Source organism: Lithobates pipiens, unplaced genomic scaffold, assembly GCF_037356315.1.
Source record: "Lithobates pipiens isolate NorthernLeopardFrog02 unplaced genomic scaffold, aLitPip1_a1.2 Scaffold_10, whole genome shotgun sequence".
Taxonomy (NCBI): domain Eukaryota; kingdom Metazoa; phylum Chordata; class Amphibia; order Anura; family Ranidae; genus Lithobates; species Lithobates pipiens.
In genome coordinates this window covers 190,770,361-190,790,742 of record NW_027507686.1, presented here as the reverse complement: position 1 = coordinate 190,790,742, position 20,382 = coordinate 190,770,361, and the positions used below count along the sequence as shown (strand labels likewise).

Here is a 20,382-nt window from a genome sequence, read left to right as displayed (position 1 = left end):
GCTGTGCTGACTTCCTCCTGGGGGTTCTTATTATGAGGGGCTCCCACCATCCCTGTGCTGTGCTGACTTCCTCCTGGGGGTTCTTATTATGAGGGGATCACACCATCCCTGTGCTGTGCTGACTTCCTCCTGGGGCTGCTTACGGTGCTGCTGTCAGCGCTGTATGTCACGGAGCTGCTGTCAGCGCTGTATGTCACGGAGCTGCTGTCAGCGCTGTATGTCACGGAGCTGCTGTCAGCGCTGTATGTCACGGAGCTGCTGTCAGCGCTGTATGTCACGGAGCTGCTGTCAGCGCTGTATGTCACGGAGCTGCTGTCAGCGCTGTATGTCACGGAGCTGCTGTCAGCGCTGTATGTCACGGAGCTGCTGTCAGCGCTGTATGTCACGGTGCTGCTGTCAGCGCTGTATGTCACGGAGCTGCTGTCAGCGCTGTATGTCACGGAGCTGCTGTCAGTGCTGTATGTCACGGAGCTGCTGTCAGCGCTGTATGTCACGGAGCTGCTGTCAGCGCTGTATGTCACGGAGCTGCTGTCAGCGCTGTATGTCACGGTGCTGCTGTCAGCGCTGTATGTCACGGAGCTGCTGTCAGCGCTGTATGTCACGGAGCTGCTGTCAGTGCTGTATGTCACGGAGCTGCTGTCAGCGCTGTATGTCACGGAGCTGCTGTCAGCGCTGTATGTCACGGAGCTGCTGTCAGCGCTGTATGTCACGGAGCTGCTGTCAGCGCTGTATGTCACGGTGCTGCTGTCAGCGCTGTATGTCACGGAGCTGCTGTCAGCGCTGTATGTCACGGAGCTGCTGTCAGTGCTGTATGTCACGGAGCTGCTGTCAGCGCTGTATGTCACGGAGCTGCTGTCAGCGCTGTATGTCACGGAGCTGCTGTCAGCGCTGTATGTCACGGTGCTGCTGTCAGCGCTGTATGTCACGGAGCTGCTGTCAGCGCTGTATGTCACGGAGCTGCTGTCAGCGCTGTATGTCACGGAGCTGCTGTCAGCGCTGTATGTCACGGAGCTGCTGTCAGCGCTGTATGTCACGGAGCTGCTGTCAGCGCTGTATGTCACGGTGCTGATGTCAGTGCTCTGTATTACGGTGCTGCTGTCAGTGCTCTGTATCTCCTGCACCCTCTTGTTTGCCTACCCTGGTCCCTGACCTTCCCTCTCCTCCATTGCCTTCATTAGCTCCATAGTCCTGAATTGTCAGAACAATTTCCCAAATAAAAAAAAAATGCTTGTAGTTATCGATCCCAAATTCACCTCATACATGTATTATGCTATTGTCCAGGTGGTGGGACTACGTGCTACCCCCTAATAATTACCCCGTGGCCGCAAATTCGACCTAAAGGTTTGCGAAATTCGCCTCCCATTGAAGTCAATGGAGCCCGCGGCGAACGGTCGTTTTCGCGAACGTTTGTGCCCGTTCGCGTTTCGCGTTCGCGAAACGTCCCGTCGGAAGTTCGTCCATCACTAATCCCTATAAATGGGAATAGGCTAGAAATCTGAAAAGTAAATTGAGCTTTGGCGCTAAAACCTTTTTGTGTACTATAAATATAAATGCTGATACTCTGAAGAGTTAAACGAGACCTAATGTGGAAATCTCCCAAACTCCACTATATGCGTGATATTTAACGAATTACGTGAAACAAAAAATAAATATATAAATGAAATGTGTGTCTATTATCTTACAACACAAACATGCACATGTGTAATGAAAAATATGGTTAATCTGTCACAATTAAAAATATTAGGTGCTTTAGTGGAAAATCATATGCGAGCCAAAAATTATGCTCAAAATCCTCAAAAGTGACAATCAGAAAAGCATTGTGAAAATACCAAGTAAAAACAACAAAAAATCATATAATGTCCAACTAAAAATATTTTTTCAAAATCGCATCATCTAGTTGCTGGAAAAACGCATGGAACTTTTATCAGATGAGGAAGGTGAAGCAAGGTGACTGGTGTAAAAGGGTTGAATGCATTCCTCTCCGGTGCGCCACTCTGTGTTAGAAAAGAGATATATATATGCGCTCACCAGACACCAAACCCTCAATGGGTTAACCGAACAGTCACAGTATGAGCCACTGTGCAGCTTTCTTAGGGCTCTGCCTCCGCTGTGCTGTGGGGATATTTTGCACTCTTCCTTCCGAAAATAGTCCGTTTAGCGTTTATACATAAAGGGAAACAGAAATACAGCCATAGTGCAATACTGTTGTATGAACGTTCTTGTTTATTTAAAATCAGGTTACTCACAAAGTCCGAAAAGACAAATCGCTATGAAATTGATTGCGCCGGCGTTGCTGCTTGAATAACAGTGTAAGGTGCACGTCCTAGGCCACGCCCTACGCGTTTCGTCAGAGCGACGTCATCTGGAGCTCCACGTCGCTCTGACGAAACGCGTAGGGCGACGATGACGTCGCTCTGACGAAACGCGTAGGGCGTGGCCTAGGACGTGCACCTTACACTGTTATTCAAGCAGCAACGCCAGCGCAATCAATTTCATAGCGATTTGTCTTTTCGGACTTTGTGAGTAACCTGATTTTAAATAAACAAGAACGTTCATACAACAGTATTGCACTATGGCTGTATTTCTGTTTCCCTTTATGTATAAACGCTAAACGGACTATTTTCGGAAGGAAGAGTGCAAAATATCCCCACAGCACAGCGGAGGCAGAGCCCTAAGAAAGCTGCACAGTGGCTCATACTGTGACTGTTCGGTTAACCCATTGAGGGTTTGGTGTCTGGTGAGCGCATATATATATCTCTTTTCTAACACAGAGTGGCGCACCGGAGAGGAATGCATTCAACCCTTTTACACCAGTCACCTTGCTTCACCTTCCTCATCTGATAAAAGTTCCATGCGTTTTTCCAGCAACTAGATGATGCGATTTTGAAAAAATATTTTTAGTTGGACATTATATGATTTTTTGTTGTTTTTACTTGGTATTTTCACAATGCTTTTCTGATTGTCACTTTTGAGGATTTTGAGCATAATTTTTGGCTCGCATATGATTTTCCACTAAAGCACCTAATATTTTTAATTGTGACAGATTAACCATATTTTTCACTACACATGTGCATGTTTGTGTTGTAAGATAATAGACACACATTTCATTTATATATTTATTTTTTGTTTCACGTAATTCGTTAAATATCACGCATATAGTGGAGTTTGGGAGATTTCCACATTAGGTCTCGTTTAACTCTTCAGAGTATCAGCATTTATATTTATAGTACACAAAAAGGTTTTAGCGCCAAAGCTCAATTTACTTTTCAGGTTAATTTGGTTGTCTGCGAGCTGGTGGTAAGTTGGCTTTGGTTTTTTCCCTGGGCATTCCCCAGACTTTGTTGTTACCTACATTTAGATACCCATCAATGCAGCCTTATCAGTGTCCATCTGCAGCCTTGTCCAGTGTCCTTGCAGCCTTGTGTCTCTTTGCAGCCTTGTGTCTCTTTGCAGCTTCATTGCAGGAATTTAAAATTGGCGCCGATCGCTAATTGGGAGCGGAGCGAGTGCCGCCGACATAAACAAAGCCGAGTACACTCGGCTAGTCTCGGCTCCTATCACAGTCCCACCCATGTGACTGTGAGCGGAGCCGAGATTAGTTGAGTGTACTCGGCTTTGTGTATGCCAGCGGTGCTCACTCCGTTCCGCTTATTTTCTTTTCTTACTAGTTTCTTTGCATACTTTGAGCCCCTTAGTACCAACTGAGCATCGTTTAAACACCACGGCCTATCCGAGGATTATTGCTGACCATGTCCATCCCTTTATGACTACACTGTACCCACCTTCTGATGGCTACTTCCAGCAAGATAATGCACTTTGTCACAAAGATGAACTAAATCGTTAAATTAGATTTAAACCCTAACATATGACATTTAGTTTGCTAAAGCAACATTTATCAACTACTCTCCTGATGCCTCTTTTCAGCCATTTCCTGTCAACATATATGCATTCCAGTGACAGCTGCTCATCATTGCTCTGCAGAAGCTTCCTAACAGTGCCAATGGAGGACCATGCCTGCGTAGTCTCTGTTGGTCGCTTATAGCAGGGATATGCAATTAGCGGACCTCCAGCTGTTGCAAAACTACAAATCCCATCATGCCTCTGCCTCTGGGTGCCATGCTTGTGGCTGTCAAAGTCTTGCTATGCCTCATGGGATTTGTAGTTCTGCAACAGCTGGAGGTCTGCTAATTGCATATCCCTGGCTTATAGTGTCCACTACAAAAAATTGCAACAAGGTGACAAAGCAGAATAGCAATTCAGAGAAAAGGACACACCAGAAGTCTCTAACAAAATTACCTTTTTCCGGGTTTCCAGGTATTATAATTAAAAAGATGAAAAGGTGTCTATTGAAATTATGTTGTGTTAAAGAGGAAGTAAACCCTGATAAGTTTACTTCCTCTTTCATTCCCTGCAAAGGCAACGCATAATGGACTACTATGCATCGCATAGTAGCCCATTATGTGTCACTTACCTGACACAGGAGCCAGCAAAGTCACCGCTGTCCCCTGTAGTTCGGCGCATCCATCTTCTCGGTGGGTCTTGCAGCTCCGCCGCTGTCATTCGGCGAAGTCGCGATGATGTCACTCCCGCGCATGCGCACGGGAGCCGAGACGCGCGGCATTGCGCGCCATCTTCATAATCGAGGATGCCACGCTCAGTGCGCCTGCGCGCCGCTGTCTACGGCGCATGCGCCGTAGACAGCGGTGCCCGTCTTCGGGCAAATATCTCCTAAACCGTATAGGTTTGGGAGATATTTCTTGGACCTACAGGTAAGCCTTAATCTAGGCTTACCTGTAGGTCAAAGTGGTTTGTAAGGGTTTACAACCACTTTAAAGGTATATAAGATCTTTGAAACTGGGTTTACATTTACTTTATTAGCAAGAGAGTTAACCAGAAAGTAATGTTTGAGACAGAATGTTCATTTTTCCATGTACAAAGCTCCCATGAAGTTTCAGTTGCTTCAGATGCTGGGGAGATTAGCACTGTATGGCCTGGAGACAAGTAAATATTTAGTGCAGAATGAAAGGGTTAATTGGAGTTAGGTCTCTGTAAAATTCACCATAGATGATCCGGTTGCTAAAAAAAAAATAGGTAATCCTATCCACACATTTAAAGTGGATGGAGGAATCCTCCCCGTTGTGTCATTGCATTTTGACAGCAGGGATTCCCCCACTGCCACTCTGAACAGCGCTGCAGCTGATTGGCTAGCATGTGCTGATTGAACACAACATTTCCAACAGTCCCATTCAAGAAGAGCTGATCACAATGTTGACTCCTCTCCAACAGGAACTGCCATAGATGGATTTCTCCATGTTGAACTGGCAGAATTTCGATCCATCTATGGCCAGCTTTAGCATCTAGGCTTAGATTAGTTGTAGGTTTTCTTAGCTTCTTAAAGCGGGATTCCACTCTTTTTTTCTTTTTTTCTTACCTGTCTCACTGGTGGGTGAGTGCTACCTTCGATTGGCATCCACGTCTGGCGTTTATTTGACCCCCGGCGCCACAAATCTTTTCCTCAGGATGACTTATAAAAACCTGCCCTGGCATTTTCCATTTTAACTGTGGGCGTCTGAAGCCCACAGGCATTTACTTCCTGGTATATGATGACGTCTGGCTCCCAGCATGCTCCGCTCCATCTTGCACATGCTCAGTGAGAGCAGTGACAAGGAAAGAAAAACTTTCATTGTCCCCCATGGATTCTTGGGAAATTTCCCAGGGACCATTGCGAGGACGATAGCCACACCTACTCCCACGGGAGGACAACCAGGAAGTCAGCTGAAACATCAGAAATAAAAGGTAAGGAAATGATATTTTTTTTTTTCAGGGTTCGTTTAGGTAAGTATGCTATCTGTTGATTTTAATAACATGAACTTTCATTTTTAGGTACCAAACCACTTTAAATGTTATGCGTTGTGGAGGACAGCTAAAGGCTCACTTTAGAGCTTACTGTATATTTGGGTGAAAATGAAGTTTAGTATCTAGGCTAAGGCTTGTAACAAAATCTATAACAACAATATTGCGCAAATGGAAAGAAGAAAAGAAAAATATATAAGCGATCGGCTGCTGACACGCTAAAATTAGGGACCCTTTTAGCTGAGAGATATGTCAAAAGTGTAGTGTAAGCGCTCTGCTTTTATGACTTAAGATGATCCAAAATGGTATGTGCTCATGTATACTGAAACATGAAAAAATGACCCCCAAAAAGACAGGGGTGGTGCTACAAAGTAACAAAAATTTGAAAATACATAGAAAGTGACCTCTAAATATGTGTATAGACAAAAAATAAATATCAAAATATGTGTATAGACAAAAAATATTTGTATAGAAACTGTATAAATAATTATCCCAGTGATAAGACAACCAAAAACTGTAAATGAATGATCACAGTAATAAAGTTCATAGATGTGCATATAGTCCAGATAAGCATGCAATTTATCGATCCGGATGTATTGTGATGACAACAAAAATTCCTGTGGTATTGTGATCGAAGAGAATAATATTTCACCCTGTGACGATCCCACCACCTTATAGGGCACGAGCTTACCAGATCTAAATGACCCTAGTAGACATACGCCTCAGGGGTCAAACAAAGCTTGTGATCTCAGCCAGTGTAATGGATATACCGATCATGGCATTTGCGACTCCAACAAACGACTAGATGAAGTCAGAATTCTTCAAGTACAAGTCCGACAACAACTCAGGCATGGGGAATGAAAAAATAAAGCCAACATGGCATAATAAGGTTTTTTTAAAAACTCTTTAATAAAAATATGGCTAAAACTCACATTTCCAAGATGGGTAATACAGCATATCAGAGAGAAAAAGATGGCAGTAGCAAAGTCCTCCCGACGCGTTTCGACCCACCGGTCATCATCTAGGCTAAGGCTTAACTGTTAGTGTGGGTTAAAAGTTAAAACCCAATCCCGGGCAGATCATCGAGTAACGTCTGAAATCTTTACTGGAGAATGGTCACATCACAAAGGACATAGTGCAAAGTTTTGGAGACCTGCAGAACCCTTGGTCAGGCATGTGACATGACATACATCATGAAGGGGTCCTGCATGTCTCCGCAGTGTGTCCTTTGTGATGTGACAGTGCTTCAATAGAGATTCTGGATGCTACTTAGTGATCTGTGGTGTGCTGACGAATATCTGCATTTGATCTATAATGTCTCCATGATGATCTGTGATGTCTCCAATTGCAGCTGATTGTTGCTTCAGCACCCATTACTCCTAAACCTTATCCAGGAAATTAAGTTTGCCCTCCTGGTGACACCTCTGTTCTCAAAGAACTCTCACCTTAGTGTGTAATCAAATGCACCTTTTTATTACTATGTCTCTTAGGTTTATGTTCCGCCAATCCTATTGGTGTCTTTGGGCGATGTTCCTCCAGCCCTGGCTCAGTTCCTGGTCTTTCTAGTGAATTTAAATGTATTAGGTTATTCCCTTGTTGTGGTCCCTTTAAGGCTCCATCCACCATGCAGTATTAATATATTAAAGTAACCAAAGTAACCTCTCATAGTGTAGTAGTTAAAATCTTAATGTTTATTTAAAAAATATATAAACTCTTACTTTCAATTTGGTAAGCAATGCTTGGTATATGCAGATACAGGCACTATGTAGGCTTCCAACATCACTTCTGATTCAGCAATGCCTTACACGTTACGTCACCGTACGTGACTTCATCAGGGCCGTTGATATTTTTTTTTTGTACGATTTGTCTATACCGCTTGGAACACAGTGGGAAGTTGCAGCAACTTGCCTAAACAAGATTTTATGTTTATTGTGGTTATACAGTTGTGCTCATAAGTTTACATACCCTGGCAGAATTTATGATTTCTTGGCCATTTTCAGAGAATATGAATGATAACACAAAACTTTACTTTCACTCATGGTTAGTGTTTGGCTGAAGCCATTTATTATCAGTCAACTGTGTTTACCTTTTTTAAATCATAATGACAACAGAAACTAATCAAATAACCCTGATCAAAATTTTACATACCCTGGTGGTTTTGGCCTGATAACATGCACACAAGTTGACACAAAGGGGTTTGAATGGCTATTAAAGGTAATCATTCTTACCTGTGATCTGTTTGCTTGTAATTAGTGTGTGTATTAAAGTTCAATGAGTTTCTGGACTCCTGACAGACCCTTGCATCTTTCATCCAGTGCTGCACTAATGTTTCTGGATTCTAAGTCATGAGGAAAGCAAAAGAATTGTCAAAGGATCTGTGAGAAAAGGCAGTTGAACTGTATAAAACAGGAAAGGGATATAAAAAGATATCCAAGGAATTGAGAATGCCAATCAGCAGTGTTCAAACTCTAATCAAGAAGTGGAAAATGAGGGGTTCTGTTGAATCTAAACCACGGTCTTGTAGACAAAAATTTCAGCCACAACTGCCAGGAAAATTGTTCGGGATGCAAAGAAAAACCCACAAATAACTTCAGGTGAAATACGGGACTCTCTGAAGACATGTGGTGTGGTTGTTTCAAGATGCACAATAAGGAGGCACTTGAAGAAAGATGGGCTGCATGGTCGAGTTGCCAGAAGAAAGCCATTACTAGGCAAATGCCACAAAGTATCCCACTTACAATACACCAAATAGCACAGAGACAAGCCTCAAACCTTCTGGCACAAAGTCATTTAGAGTAATAAGACCAAAATTGAGCATTTTGGCCACAACCATAAACGCTACATTTGTAGAGCAGTCAACAAGGCCTATGATGAAAGGTACACACCATTCCTACAGTGAAAAACGGAGGTGGATTGCTCACATTTTGGGGGATGTGTGAGCTACAAAGGCACAGGAAATTTGGTCAAAATTGATGACAAAATGAATGCAGTATGTTATCAAAAAATACCGGATTTGCAATTTACTTGGACATTTCAACGTGACAATGATCCAAAACACAAGGCCATGTCGACCTGTCATTGGCTACAGCAGAATAAATTTAAGGTTCTGGAGTGTCCATCTCAGTCTCCTGACCTCAATATCATTGAGCCACTCTGGGGAGATCTCAAACGTGCAGTTCATACAAGACAGCCCAAGAATTTACAGGAGCTGAAGGGCTTTTGCCAAGAGGAATGGGCAGCTTTAGCATTTGAGAAGATAGAGAGCCTCATCCACAAATACCACAAAAGACTTCAATCTGTCATTGATGTTAAAGGGAGCAATACACGGTATTAAGAACTGGGGTATGTAAACTTTTGATCAGGGTCATTTGGGTAGTTTATGTTATCATTATGATTTAAAAAGAGTAAACACAGTTGACTGATAATTAATGGCTTCAGCCAAACACCAACCATTAGTGAAAGAAAAGTTTATGTGTTATCATTCATATTCTCTGAAAAATGGCCAAGAAATCATAAATGATGTCAGGGTATGTAAACTTATGAGCACAACTGTATCTGATACTTACTCTTTATTATCACAGGATTAATTTATTTGGATTACTATATTATCACAGAGGTGGCACAGAGGTACACATTCACCTTTTACCCATTGGAAGATTTCCCCTCTGTTACTTTTCTGAGGACAACCCAACATTTAGCATTTTCTTTCACTTTCAATAATAATGGTAAACATATTAAATGGAGAGGGTGAATCTCCCTAATGGGGGGCATAGACAGCAATAAAAACTGGCAAAGGTTTTAATCCCCCTGCACTATTCAAAACTATAAAAAAAAGTTTTGCCTTTAGTTATACTTTAATCTAAAATTGCTGATGCTTTAATTCTACTTTAATGGCCTGTTATATTGGGGGAATTTGGTCATTTGATTTTCAGAACCGAAGCCAGCAACTCCTCTAAGCAGCACACTTGGCTACAATTCTGCTGCTGGATTCCCCAACATTTTGAGATGGGAATGAGGGACACCTACTAGAAATTAGAATTTGGATGAAAGGTTCAGCACTGTTTGAAACAGTGGGAAACATTGTTTGAAAGATAAAAAGTGCATTTTATATACAACTATATAGATCAGTCCAAAATGAGGGGCAAATGAGGGGGGAATTGGGACAGAGGGACATTGCTCCAACTCAGGGACAGTCCCTTGAAATCAGGGACAGTTGTGTACTGTACAGATAAAGATAAAAAGTAACTAAAAAAAATAAATGTTACAGACAAGTGCTCTACCCTTTTATCATGCTGTCCTTGGCACCGGCGCCAGACCAATGCTCCTTTCAGTTTACTATTGTACCAAAACTGCAGTCTGTTATTCATGGTACAGTTTTCCAGTAAATGCTACATAAGAAAAGACACAGAGACCATGTGAAATTGTCTGGAAATGTATTTTCTAATGAGTCATAAATGATAGCCACTATTCCTTACACCCAAAAAAGTCAACAAATATATCCATTTACTAAAGAACAGTCACCTTCAAAACTAAGAATGTTCTCAGTTTTCCTGGAAATTAACAAAAAGAACAATTTACATTCACTATTCTTATTAGATTTGGAGAACATCCTGAAATTGTTAAGTAAACAAGCATTTGAGACCTAGATATAAAAGTGTTAAGAAAAACAGAAAAATATTGTCATGCCAAATCTTGTTATAAGTTACCAGTGTTAAAGCATTTTATAGATTAAAACAGAAAAGTTTTTTTTTTGGGGGGGATAGTTTTTTTTCATTACAGATTAATGGTTTTAGTATGTCCACATGTAATGAAACCTTATGATTATAAAGCATTTAAATAACCTTGACTGATATGATGTAATACGAATGAACCTATACAGCTGCATTAAATTATATCAAGCGGAACTAAACCCTCCTATTTTTTTTCAGCCAAGGAGGCTACCATCATAGCCTCTGTTTGATCTGCAGATGCCATGGTGCTGCACATGTGATCAGTTATGACTCTAGCCATTTGATGATTTGATGGTTATTATTCCCAGCATGCCAGGAATGTAACTGTTTTTTGAAACCATTAAATTGATGGCTTTAGTCCCACCTTAATATATGAAAGAGACTTGAGAGTCTTGGCATCAACCAATCAGAAAAAGAATTTCACCAGTCAGCTGTTTCAATCTTCTAGGTTGGTAAAAGTGGATTTCTGATTAGTTGCCATGGATTACTGCAGAAGGTTACTGTGTATAGACGGTAACTCCTTTCTACCAATTATTCCTACTATTTTACATTGAGAATGCACAACACAAGTTCCATGTCTAAGTTCTATGCATGATAGGCGAACAATGCTCCTCTGGCTCTTCAAATGAGCTTCTACTAAACTAAGTGGTAAGTGCCCACAATACACACACTCAGTTGGGGTTTATAGAATATGTTCCTGTTAAAGTGGCATTAAACCCTCCTCTTTTTTGATTTTCAAGGCATAGTCCACCTTTACCAAAAAACTTCCTATGCAGATAAGGGGTGTCTATACAAAAAAACTGTGCAGCTTTGAACAAAGTTGAAAAATGCCCTTGCTATAGGTGTAGACCCTTTGCGTAACTTGGCGAAGTCTGAGTCAAAAACTCCCAGGGATGGCATCATTCCATCCTGCCTTGTTGCTAGGACATTGCTAAGACACTCCCAGCTGGTGCCGTTTACCCATACCATCACAGCAGAGAGTTCTCAAAAGCTGATCTCAAAATGCAGAGATACTGTATCAGGGGAAAGAAAGCACATGGAGGTGAATATTAACAACTGGGAGTGTGTTAGCAACCTCCTAGCAACAAGGTAAAACAGGATGATGCCATCTCTGGTAGTGTTTCGGTCAGGCTTTGCGAGGTGCTGGATTACCCCTATAACAAGAACATTCTACAACCATGGTCAAAGCTGCACAGTTTGTTTTTATCTACATACGCTACAGACTACTTACCTGCATGTGCATTTTTTTGGTAAAGGTGGACCATGCCTTTAAAGTATTCATTTCCACCAAAACAACCTACAGCATTAATAATTTTTCTGTATATATTCCCAATCCAGGGGTGTAATTAGAACCTTCAAGGCCCCGCTGCAAGAAACCATGAAAGGCCCCTCTGAACCCACCTCCTTCAGAAAAGCATGATTTTGATAATTTTTGTTTCAATATATAAAACCGTAAAACATTTCTGTTTCTAATTACAACTTACTGTAATTGTCAACAAAGGTAGTTTTAGGAGAGGACATGGTCAGGCTTAAGGACAATGTTGGAATTAGGAAAGGCTGCACAAACCGGGACCTAAGTAGGGAAGAAATTTAACCTACTTCCTTGCTCTGGTCTCGGGACCCTTTCCATCTGCCCTGGGAACCTTCCCATTGGTCCTGGGTCCCTTTAATACTGGTCCCGGCACCCTTTCCCCAGGCCCAGGGCCCGTTTCACTGTTCCAGGAGCCCTTTACTCCTGTCACGGGGCCCATCATTTTGGTCCTGCAGCAGGACCCTTTCATATGTTCTGCAGAGGCCCCCCTTCCTGCTCTCTTGGGGACCCCCCACCACGGTGGTGGAACACCATTGCCCAGTTGCAAGTGTTACCTCTGCGACCCTGGTAGTTCCGCCACTGTCTTAATCTCTTACTTTGTCACTTGCTCTTCAGAGATCAATGCCACTATCTTAAATGTTTTATCAAGGTGGGTGGGGAACTTGCACTGTAGAGATTACATGATCACTCACATTAGCAGTACTTGGTCCCTCATCCCCCAGGTCCACCTATGTCAGCTATACCTATGAACCCTCATTCAATTTGATAAAACAGTGCATGTATGCCCTATCCCATGTTAAAGTGCCTTAGTTGCCACATTATAGTCACATGACCGCCATCATCCTTAAAGGGTCACTAAACCCTCATTTTTTTGTTTAAATAACAAACGTATCATACTTAACTCCTCTGTGCAGTTGGTTTTGCACAGAGTGGCCCCAATCCTCCTCTTCTGGGGTCTCTCAGGTGGCTCCTCATCTTCTTGAGTCGTTGAGCTGTTGAAGCGATCCCTTTCGGGACACCGTGTGGGCACGCTTCCGAGTCCTGCTGCTGCGTCTATTGACACAGACACCCCCGTGTCATTGGCTGCCCTGCTATCAATCTATCCAATCAGGACAAGTGACACCAGCCGGAGCTGGTGTGCTCGTTCCTGTCTGGGGATTTAGGGGCTCAGGTAAGTAAAGTGGGGACTTGGGGGGGGGGGGAGGGGGCCTGCTGCATGACAGGAGGTTTTTCACCTTAATGCATAGAATGCATTAAGGTGAAAAATCTTGAGGGTTTACAACTCCTTTAATTCCATGATAACAAAGCACATGCGCACCCCATCACAGGGTGGAGCATGCACAAAATTGTGGCTCGTTATCATCTTGCAAGGCAATAAATATGGAAAAAAGATGAACTTCTAAGGCAGAATTCAAGCAAGTGACAGGCTGTGAACAGAAAGCAAAGAGCAAACAATACATGTTTTGTAGTGTATTACTCTACATTAATATTGAGGGTTTAATAACACTTTAACCTCTGACATGTATTCATTGTGAACACGTGTGTTAAAAGTGACCCTTCCTATACAATGTTCAAAGGATGCAGGTTGACTTCTTTTTATTGAGCAATGAACACAACTTGGTGCAAATGTTCTGTGGGCAAAGAAAGACACTTCTTTTCGTCCCCTTCATTGTTCAATATACATACAAATTATTTTAACTAATGCTTCATTTAAATTAAAATAAACAATGGAGTAAGGTCAGACAGAACTATGTCATGAATTTTTAACCTGCCAGTGTATAAACTGGATTTTGTATAATTGGGAACCTTTATCTTTAGCTAAGAAATAACAAAAACAAACAGTTTCTAAGAAAAATCAAATTTATCAACTGCTACCTAACAGCACCATTGAATAAAGGCAAATGCCCATACGAGAAAGGCAGTACCGGTTACTGGTCTTGGTCCTAAGTCTATACAGGCCACATACTTTTTATTTTCAGAAGCTTATTGCTGGCCAGTTTAGGGTATTCAATAATTTTCATGATTGAAGTTACATTCACGACATACAGTCTATTACTAGAAGCCAAGGGAATCTTTTAGGCACTTGGTATCAGGCCATGATGGTCAAGAGGGTAGAGGAGAGTAATAACAGAATCGCACTGCAGATGGTCTCGTGACTTAGAGATCACATGACCAATTAGGTAGAGCTTTATTAAACATATAGCTGCCTTGTGTAAGCTCCAAGTCAATCCTAGTTAGAGCTTACACAGGACTGAGAACTCTCTCCCTGCCACCATATGACAGTGCTGATGCCTGATTGGCCAGCTATCATGCAGCAGCACTCTCATGAGGAAATAAAAGAAGTGCTTACATGCTCTCCTATATCAGAAAGTACAGGTATTTTTCATCTCTCGCAGCAGTAAACAGAATGTCCAGAGCATAAAGGAAAGGTGAGTATGAGCTGCTCAGCTTTATTTTAGGCGCTGCCCCTACAGAGTTATCATAGCTACAATTCCTGTCATTTAAGAAATTAGATAAAGTATTTAATTGGGAACATAAGAGACCTTCATCATGACCAACCTTTTGGATTCAACGGTTGCTCAACCGAGAAACCCTTGAAATAACTTTCAAGTCTCAGGGAACCCCTGTTAATAATTACCTTCTACATCTCCTGGTGCAATAGACACTGGGAATAATTCTATCTCCTTAGGCTTATGATAATGGAGAGGAATCTTATAGGAAGCTAAAAAGATCATTGTTGTGAGTGGTTACTTATCGGAGAGGCAGAAATTGCTACTCGCTCAAAGAACCCATAGAAACTTCTGGAGGAACCCTATTTGAGAATGGGTGGGTAAACAAGACCAAGGCAGAAGGGAGCAGGTCTGGGTTCTAATGTGAAGATATCTCACATATATAGTCACATTGGGGGGGAAATTGAGACTCTACATGTGTTCACATTAATGCTTTTGCTCTTACATTTTGATTTCCTAGCCCTTAGACCCATCAGATGTAATTTATTATAGTCAACACCCACCAGCAGTCAATCATCTCTATCAAAATTCTATCATACTTCTTTATTGACATCCACCTACTGTCATTCCTCTTTGTTAAAGTGGAAGTAAACCCACTTTTTTAACTTTTACCTACAGGAAAGCCTATAATAAGGCTTACCTGTAGGTAAAAAAAATATCTCCTAAACCTGTACGGTTTAGGAGATATTCCCCTCGGTATGCGCCGCTGACTGCAGCGGCGCATGCGCACAAGGGGGTTCTCTCCGCGAAAATCCGGCAGCGCTCGTCCGGCCGGATTTAAATCTCCCGCGCGCATGCGCGGGAGTGACGATATCGCGGCTCCGGCCACTCACAGCGCCGGAGCCGCGATACCCGGAAGAGACGCCGAGGGAGCATGTCGGCTTCCTCGGCGTGGATCGGGCGAGATGTCGGGGCCTCGTTCTAAGGTAAGTATTTCATAATGAGCTAGTATGCGGTGCATACTAGCTCATTATGCCTTTTGCTTTGCAGGTTTTTAAAAAAAAAAAAAAAAAAATGCGGGTTTACTACCGCTTTAATGCTCACTTTAAGTAACTCATCTTTAATTGGCAGTTGTCACATCTCTTTAGCAAAGTGCATTTACATTTTACGACTTTCATTTCACATTCATTCATTCAATTAAACATTCTTTTAATCCTCCTTTTATTTCTTTTCCCGTTTCTCTTTCTTTAACTTTTTTTTAATTTAAAAAATAGATCCCACATTCTCTGTGTACAGCATTCTGGGACTGAAAAGGTTCAGCAGATTAACAAGTGATTTATTTACAAAGCCTTGATGCATTCGGCTGTGTAGCAAAAACAGGAACTGATTGAGGGAAGTATAATGCCCTTGGTTTGGGTATATTATCAGGTGTTACATTAAGAGTCTTTTAGGTTTAAGGCTGAGATGTACTGCAGAATCATTTATTTATTCCATCAGTGCCAGGAAGACTTGCAAACCCTTGCATTGCAAAGTACTACAAGTCTTCCTGGCATTGCGAGTGTCATAGACACACAGAAAGCTCCCCGACCTTACTTTTGAGGCAGTTTGTTACAAACTTACAGATAACAAGTATAGATGTGAATTGTGCTATTTTAGAGTTCAGAGGTCCTACTGTGCAGAGTTATTCCAGAGTTACGTCACTTGTGGAGGTAGGCATCTAACCAAAGGTCCCCTGACTTTCTCAGAGATCTAAAGACAGAAGAAAGAGAATACTATTATGAGATCCCATGCTGATCAAAGCATAGTAAGAAAAAAAACGTGATAAAGAATATATGAACACAACTTTATTTGTTTTTAGGCAGAGAAGCACAAATCAAAAATCATCTTTCTGTACACTGACTGCTCTGACAATGGGATCCAATTGGTTGCAGTGGGTTGATGTACCTTCTACTTCTTGAATCTAAGTCTACATTGCCAGGACACTATGTATTGTTAAGATAAAGCCCACATGTTTATTAAAGTAATTATATTACAGTATTAAAGGTGAAAAGTTGTGGGGCTATTCAGCACCCCATTGTATAGTGCACTGCCATAACATTTAGCCCCTTTTCACCCACCCCTGCAACCCTTTAATAGGGTCTGTACGTAGAAAGGATTAGAGATCATGTGAACACTGTGATTGGCTGATACAGTTTGAGAACTAGTCCTGATGGCATCTGATCACTAGTGTGGATCGAGGACTATCTTTGACAGCTTGGTCTCTGTATGCATGCAATGAGTGCACTGTCAGGACACACACGTTGGCCGTCCAGTGATGCGCAGCATGTGGGTGTTAAAGCCCACCATTTTGCCATAGCACATATGTGTTACGCAGGCAGCAACAGGTTAAAGAACCACCCAGCAAACAAAATACAGAAAAAAGAGCCAACACCTCACCTCTGACATCGAAATCACATCATAAACCTGCCAAAACGAATGCAAAAAATGTGTCCCTGCCTATCCACAGAGAACCTAACTTTAGCCATTATTCAAAATACTGTAGACACGGGGCAGCGAGTGTGGGGGGCTCTAGGACTGTTATGAGGTTCCTTAGCCCTTGTACACACGGTCGGAGAATCTGTCGGAATGAGTCTTATCGGACCTTGTCGTCAGATAATCCGACTGTGTGTGGTATGCATCGGACTGATACCGTCCGAATCTCCGTCCGACCCAATTTTCCAACATGTTGGAAATATTTCCCGCCCAACTGGGCCGGACGGACCTAATCCGATCATGTGTAGAGCATTTTCATCGGACCAAGTGCCACGCATGCTCAGATCAAATTCCTACATCAAAGCTATTGGCTACTAGCCTGAATGTAGTCCCATCGTAACGAAATTATGTCATCACGTTCTGAAAGATCGGATTTTTCGCCAACTTGGCCCGACCGTGTGTATGCAACAGTTTCGGACACAATCCGTCGGACTAAATCCGACGGGCAAAATCCGACAGATTTGGTTGGCAAAATCTCCGACCATGTGTACGTGGGCTTAGACTGCAAGCCCCTGAGATTACACAACATGCCAAACCCTATAACATTTAAAAAAAAATTAGTTTTTTTTATCCATGATTAAAAATAGAGACATACAGTATGTCCATAATTGTAAAATACATAAATTAAAGCGACACTACAAAATCCTTAATTTTCCAAGCTGGTGTTTCTGGTAAAGTGAAGTTGCTCTTTGCATGTATTCTGAATCCTCCAAAGAGCAACTACACATTACCATCAACACCAGCTGGGAAAATTAAGGATTTTGTAATGTCGCTTTAATTGATGTATTTTACAATTATGGACATAGGTCTATATTTTTAATCATGGATAAATAAAACTCTATATTTTTTAAATGTTATTTTAATCCTTGGGTACTGACATAGCCCACTCATTCCTTTTTGGGGGCACATGAGGCTATGCTATTTTTTTTTTATAAATGCACCTTAAAGTGTAAAAATCTAAATAAACAGCTATTTCTTTTATGACCATGCTTCAACAGCTGTAATACTTTCACAAAGAAATATAAGCCACCTAAAGGTTCTCAAATCTGTAAGAAACATGCTGGACTAGGAGTGACAATTAAAATGAAAAAATGTAAAATGAAGAAAAAGATTCTGACCCAATAATGTCTGTGAAGGCTTTCCACATGGGCTTTTCTTCATAGAGTACTTCATACTTTTTACACAAAGAGCGTACAAAGGGAGCAATCTTGTAATAGTTGTGACGAGGCATAGTAGGGAATAGACTATAGAAAGGAGAGAGAAAATACGAGGTAAGTTCACTGTTTTACCACATGACACAAAAGTAAAGTGAGTTTTTGCCTTTCTCCAATATGGCAACAATATGCCCTGTGAATACAGTGTACTGTATATGTGATATAGTATACTGTATATGTGATATAGTGTACTGTATATGTGCTATAGTATACTGTATATGTGATATAGTGTATTGTATATATGATATGATATAGTGTATTGTATATATGATATAGTGTACTGTATATGTGATATAGTATACTGTATATGTGATATAGTGTACTGTATATATGATATAGTGTACTGTATTTGTGATATAGTGTACTGTATATATGATATAGTGTACTGTATATGTGATATAGTGTACTTTATATGTGATATGGTGTACTGTATATGTGAAATAGTGTACTGTATATATGATATAGTATACTGTATTTGTGATATAGTGTACTGTATATATGATATAGTGTACTGTATTTGTGATATAGTGTACTGTATATATGATACAGTGTACTGTATATGTTAAATGGTGTACTTTATATGTGATATAGTGTACTGTATATATGATATAGTGTGCTGTATATGTGATATAGTGTACTTTATATGTGATATAGTGCAGTGTATATGTGATATAGTGTATTTTATATGTGATTTGTGTACTGTATATGTGAAATGGTGTACTTTATATGTGATATAGTGTACTGTATATATGATATAGTGTACTGTATATGTGATATAGTGTACTGTATTTATGATATAGTGTACTGTATATGTGATATAGTGTACTGTATTTATGATATAGTGTACTGTATATGTGATATAGTGTACTGTATATGTGAGCTTAGACACAGTGGCACTTTTATGACCACCAGATGTGTTGTGTGTGCTGCACAACTGCTAGTGTTAGTGTGTGTTATTGCAATGCTATATAAAAAAATATGGACTAATCATTCCACGCCAAGCATAAAGTGACCACATACTTCCTGCACCTGCTCATCCTGCACCTGCAACAATAACATGTTTGGGCAACCATTGGGTAGTGTTTAGCCCAATTGACCTGTTCATTTAAATTAGCTAAACAAATGCTGCATGATATCTTACAGTTCATTTTCTCATGAAATCAGCCACAGCCAGAGTAGAAAAGCCTGTCCTCTGCCATCATGCTGTAGAAAAGGCCCCTTGATTCCTTGTGCAGAGCCAGAACTAGAGCTCTGCATCAGGGAGTTGGCCAATTGCAAGTTTGCTCAGTGGGGGGGGCTCTACCAGGGCTGCCAACCTTCCACAGCATTTTTTACTGACTGTGCTGAGCACATTCTGTAATGGCAAACTGAGAAATTACAGAAGTCCTATTGAAAACTAACACAGTGAATATTTGAACAGTATAAACATGATATGGAAACACTGACAATACCTATAACAAAGCAATTTGCTTGATTTACACTTAAAAAGTCAACACAGCATGAGATTATCAGCCCCTGATATTTACTGGCAGTTGTAAAAAGAAATCACTGATTTTTACAAACTGTCAGTACATTTACTGGCGGTTGGCAGCCCTGACCTCTACAGAGAGACCAATTCTTCTGCACATAAAATAGTCCTTTACTGCAGGAAGCTGGCAGGGGTCAGGCTTTTCTACTTTGCTGGTGGCTACTTTCTAAAGTAAAGTACACCTGACACTGACACCAGAGGAGGGACAAGCAGGGGTTAGAGGGAGAAAAAGTTAATGGAACTAGAGGGAAAACTGGCAAAAGTGTAGATTGCATTTAATTTGTATCCAATCAAGTTAGCCATTGCACCATATAAGTACATCTGTAGCCAACTGTAGAAGCGTGTGAAGCCTCTGTCAGCTTCCTACTGCTGTCTGTAGCCCAATTTGGGAGATGTCTCCTCACTTCTTTTCCACTCTATCCAAAACTACAAACAGGTTTTGAGTTGGTTTAAAGATAAATTCTGAATTATCGCTGTGATATTGTGGCCTCATCTTGTATATGCAATTCAGTTTTGGTGTGCAATTCTCAGGATAGATGCTGAATTAGAAAGAGCTCAGAAACAAAATGAATAGGGGGCGGGGGGGGGGGGGGGGTGGAGGACCTAAATTATGAGGATCAATTACATAGATCACAGTTATTTACTCTGGAGAAGAGGTGCTTAAGAGGGGGTATGATGTACAAATACAATATATTAAAGGTGACTTCAGTAACTGTAAATACAAGTCTTTACTCTAAGGTCCCTGACAAATGGCCATAATTTG

The 20,382-nt window shown here is 41.3% G+C and overlaps 1 protein-coding gene across 1 annotated transcript in view; it reads right to left on the bottom strand.

Annotated features, from left to right (window-relative positions):
- Positions 1-10,269: 10,269 nt before the first annotated feature.
- LOC143936975 (fatty acid desaturase 2-like) overlaps positions 10,270-20,382 on the bottom strand; it is a 57,669-nt gene continuing 47,556 nt past the window's right edge. The window contains exons 12-13 of the mRNA XM_077460771.1: positions 17,996-18,121; positions 10,270-16,094 (exon numbers count right to left, since the gene is read on the bottom strand). Of these exons, the coding sequence (XP_077316897.1) occupies positions 16,043-16,094; positions 17,996-18,121 (178 nt within the window). The 3' untranslated portion in view covers positions 10,270-16,042. The remainder of the gene's footprint in view (positions 16,095-17,995; positions 18,122-20,382) is intronic.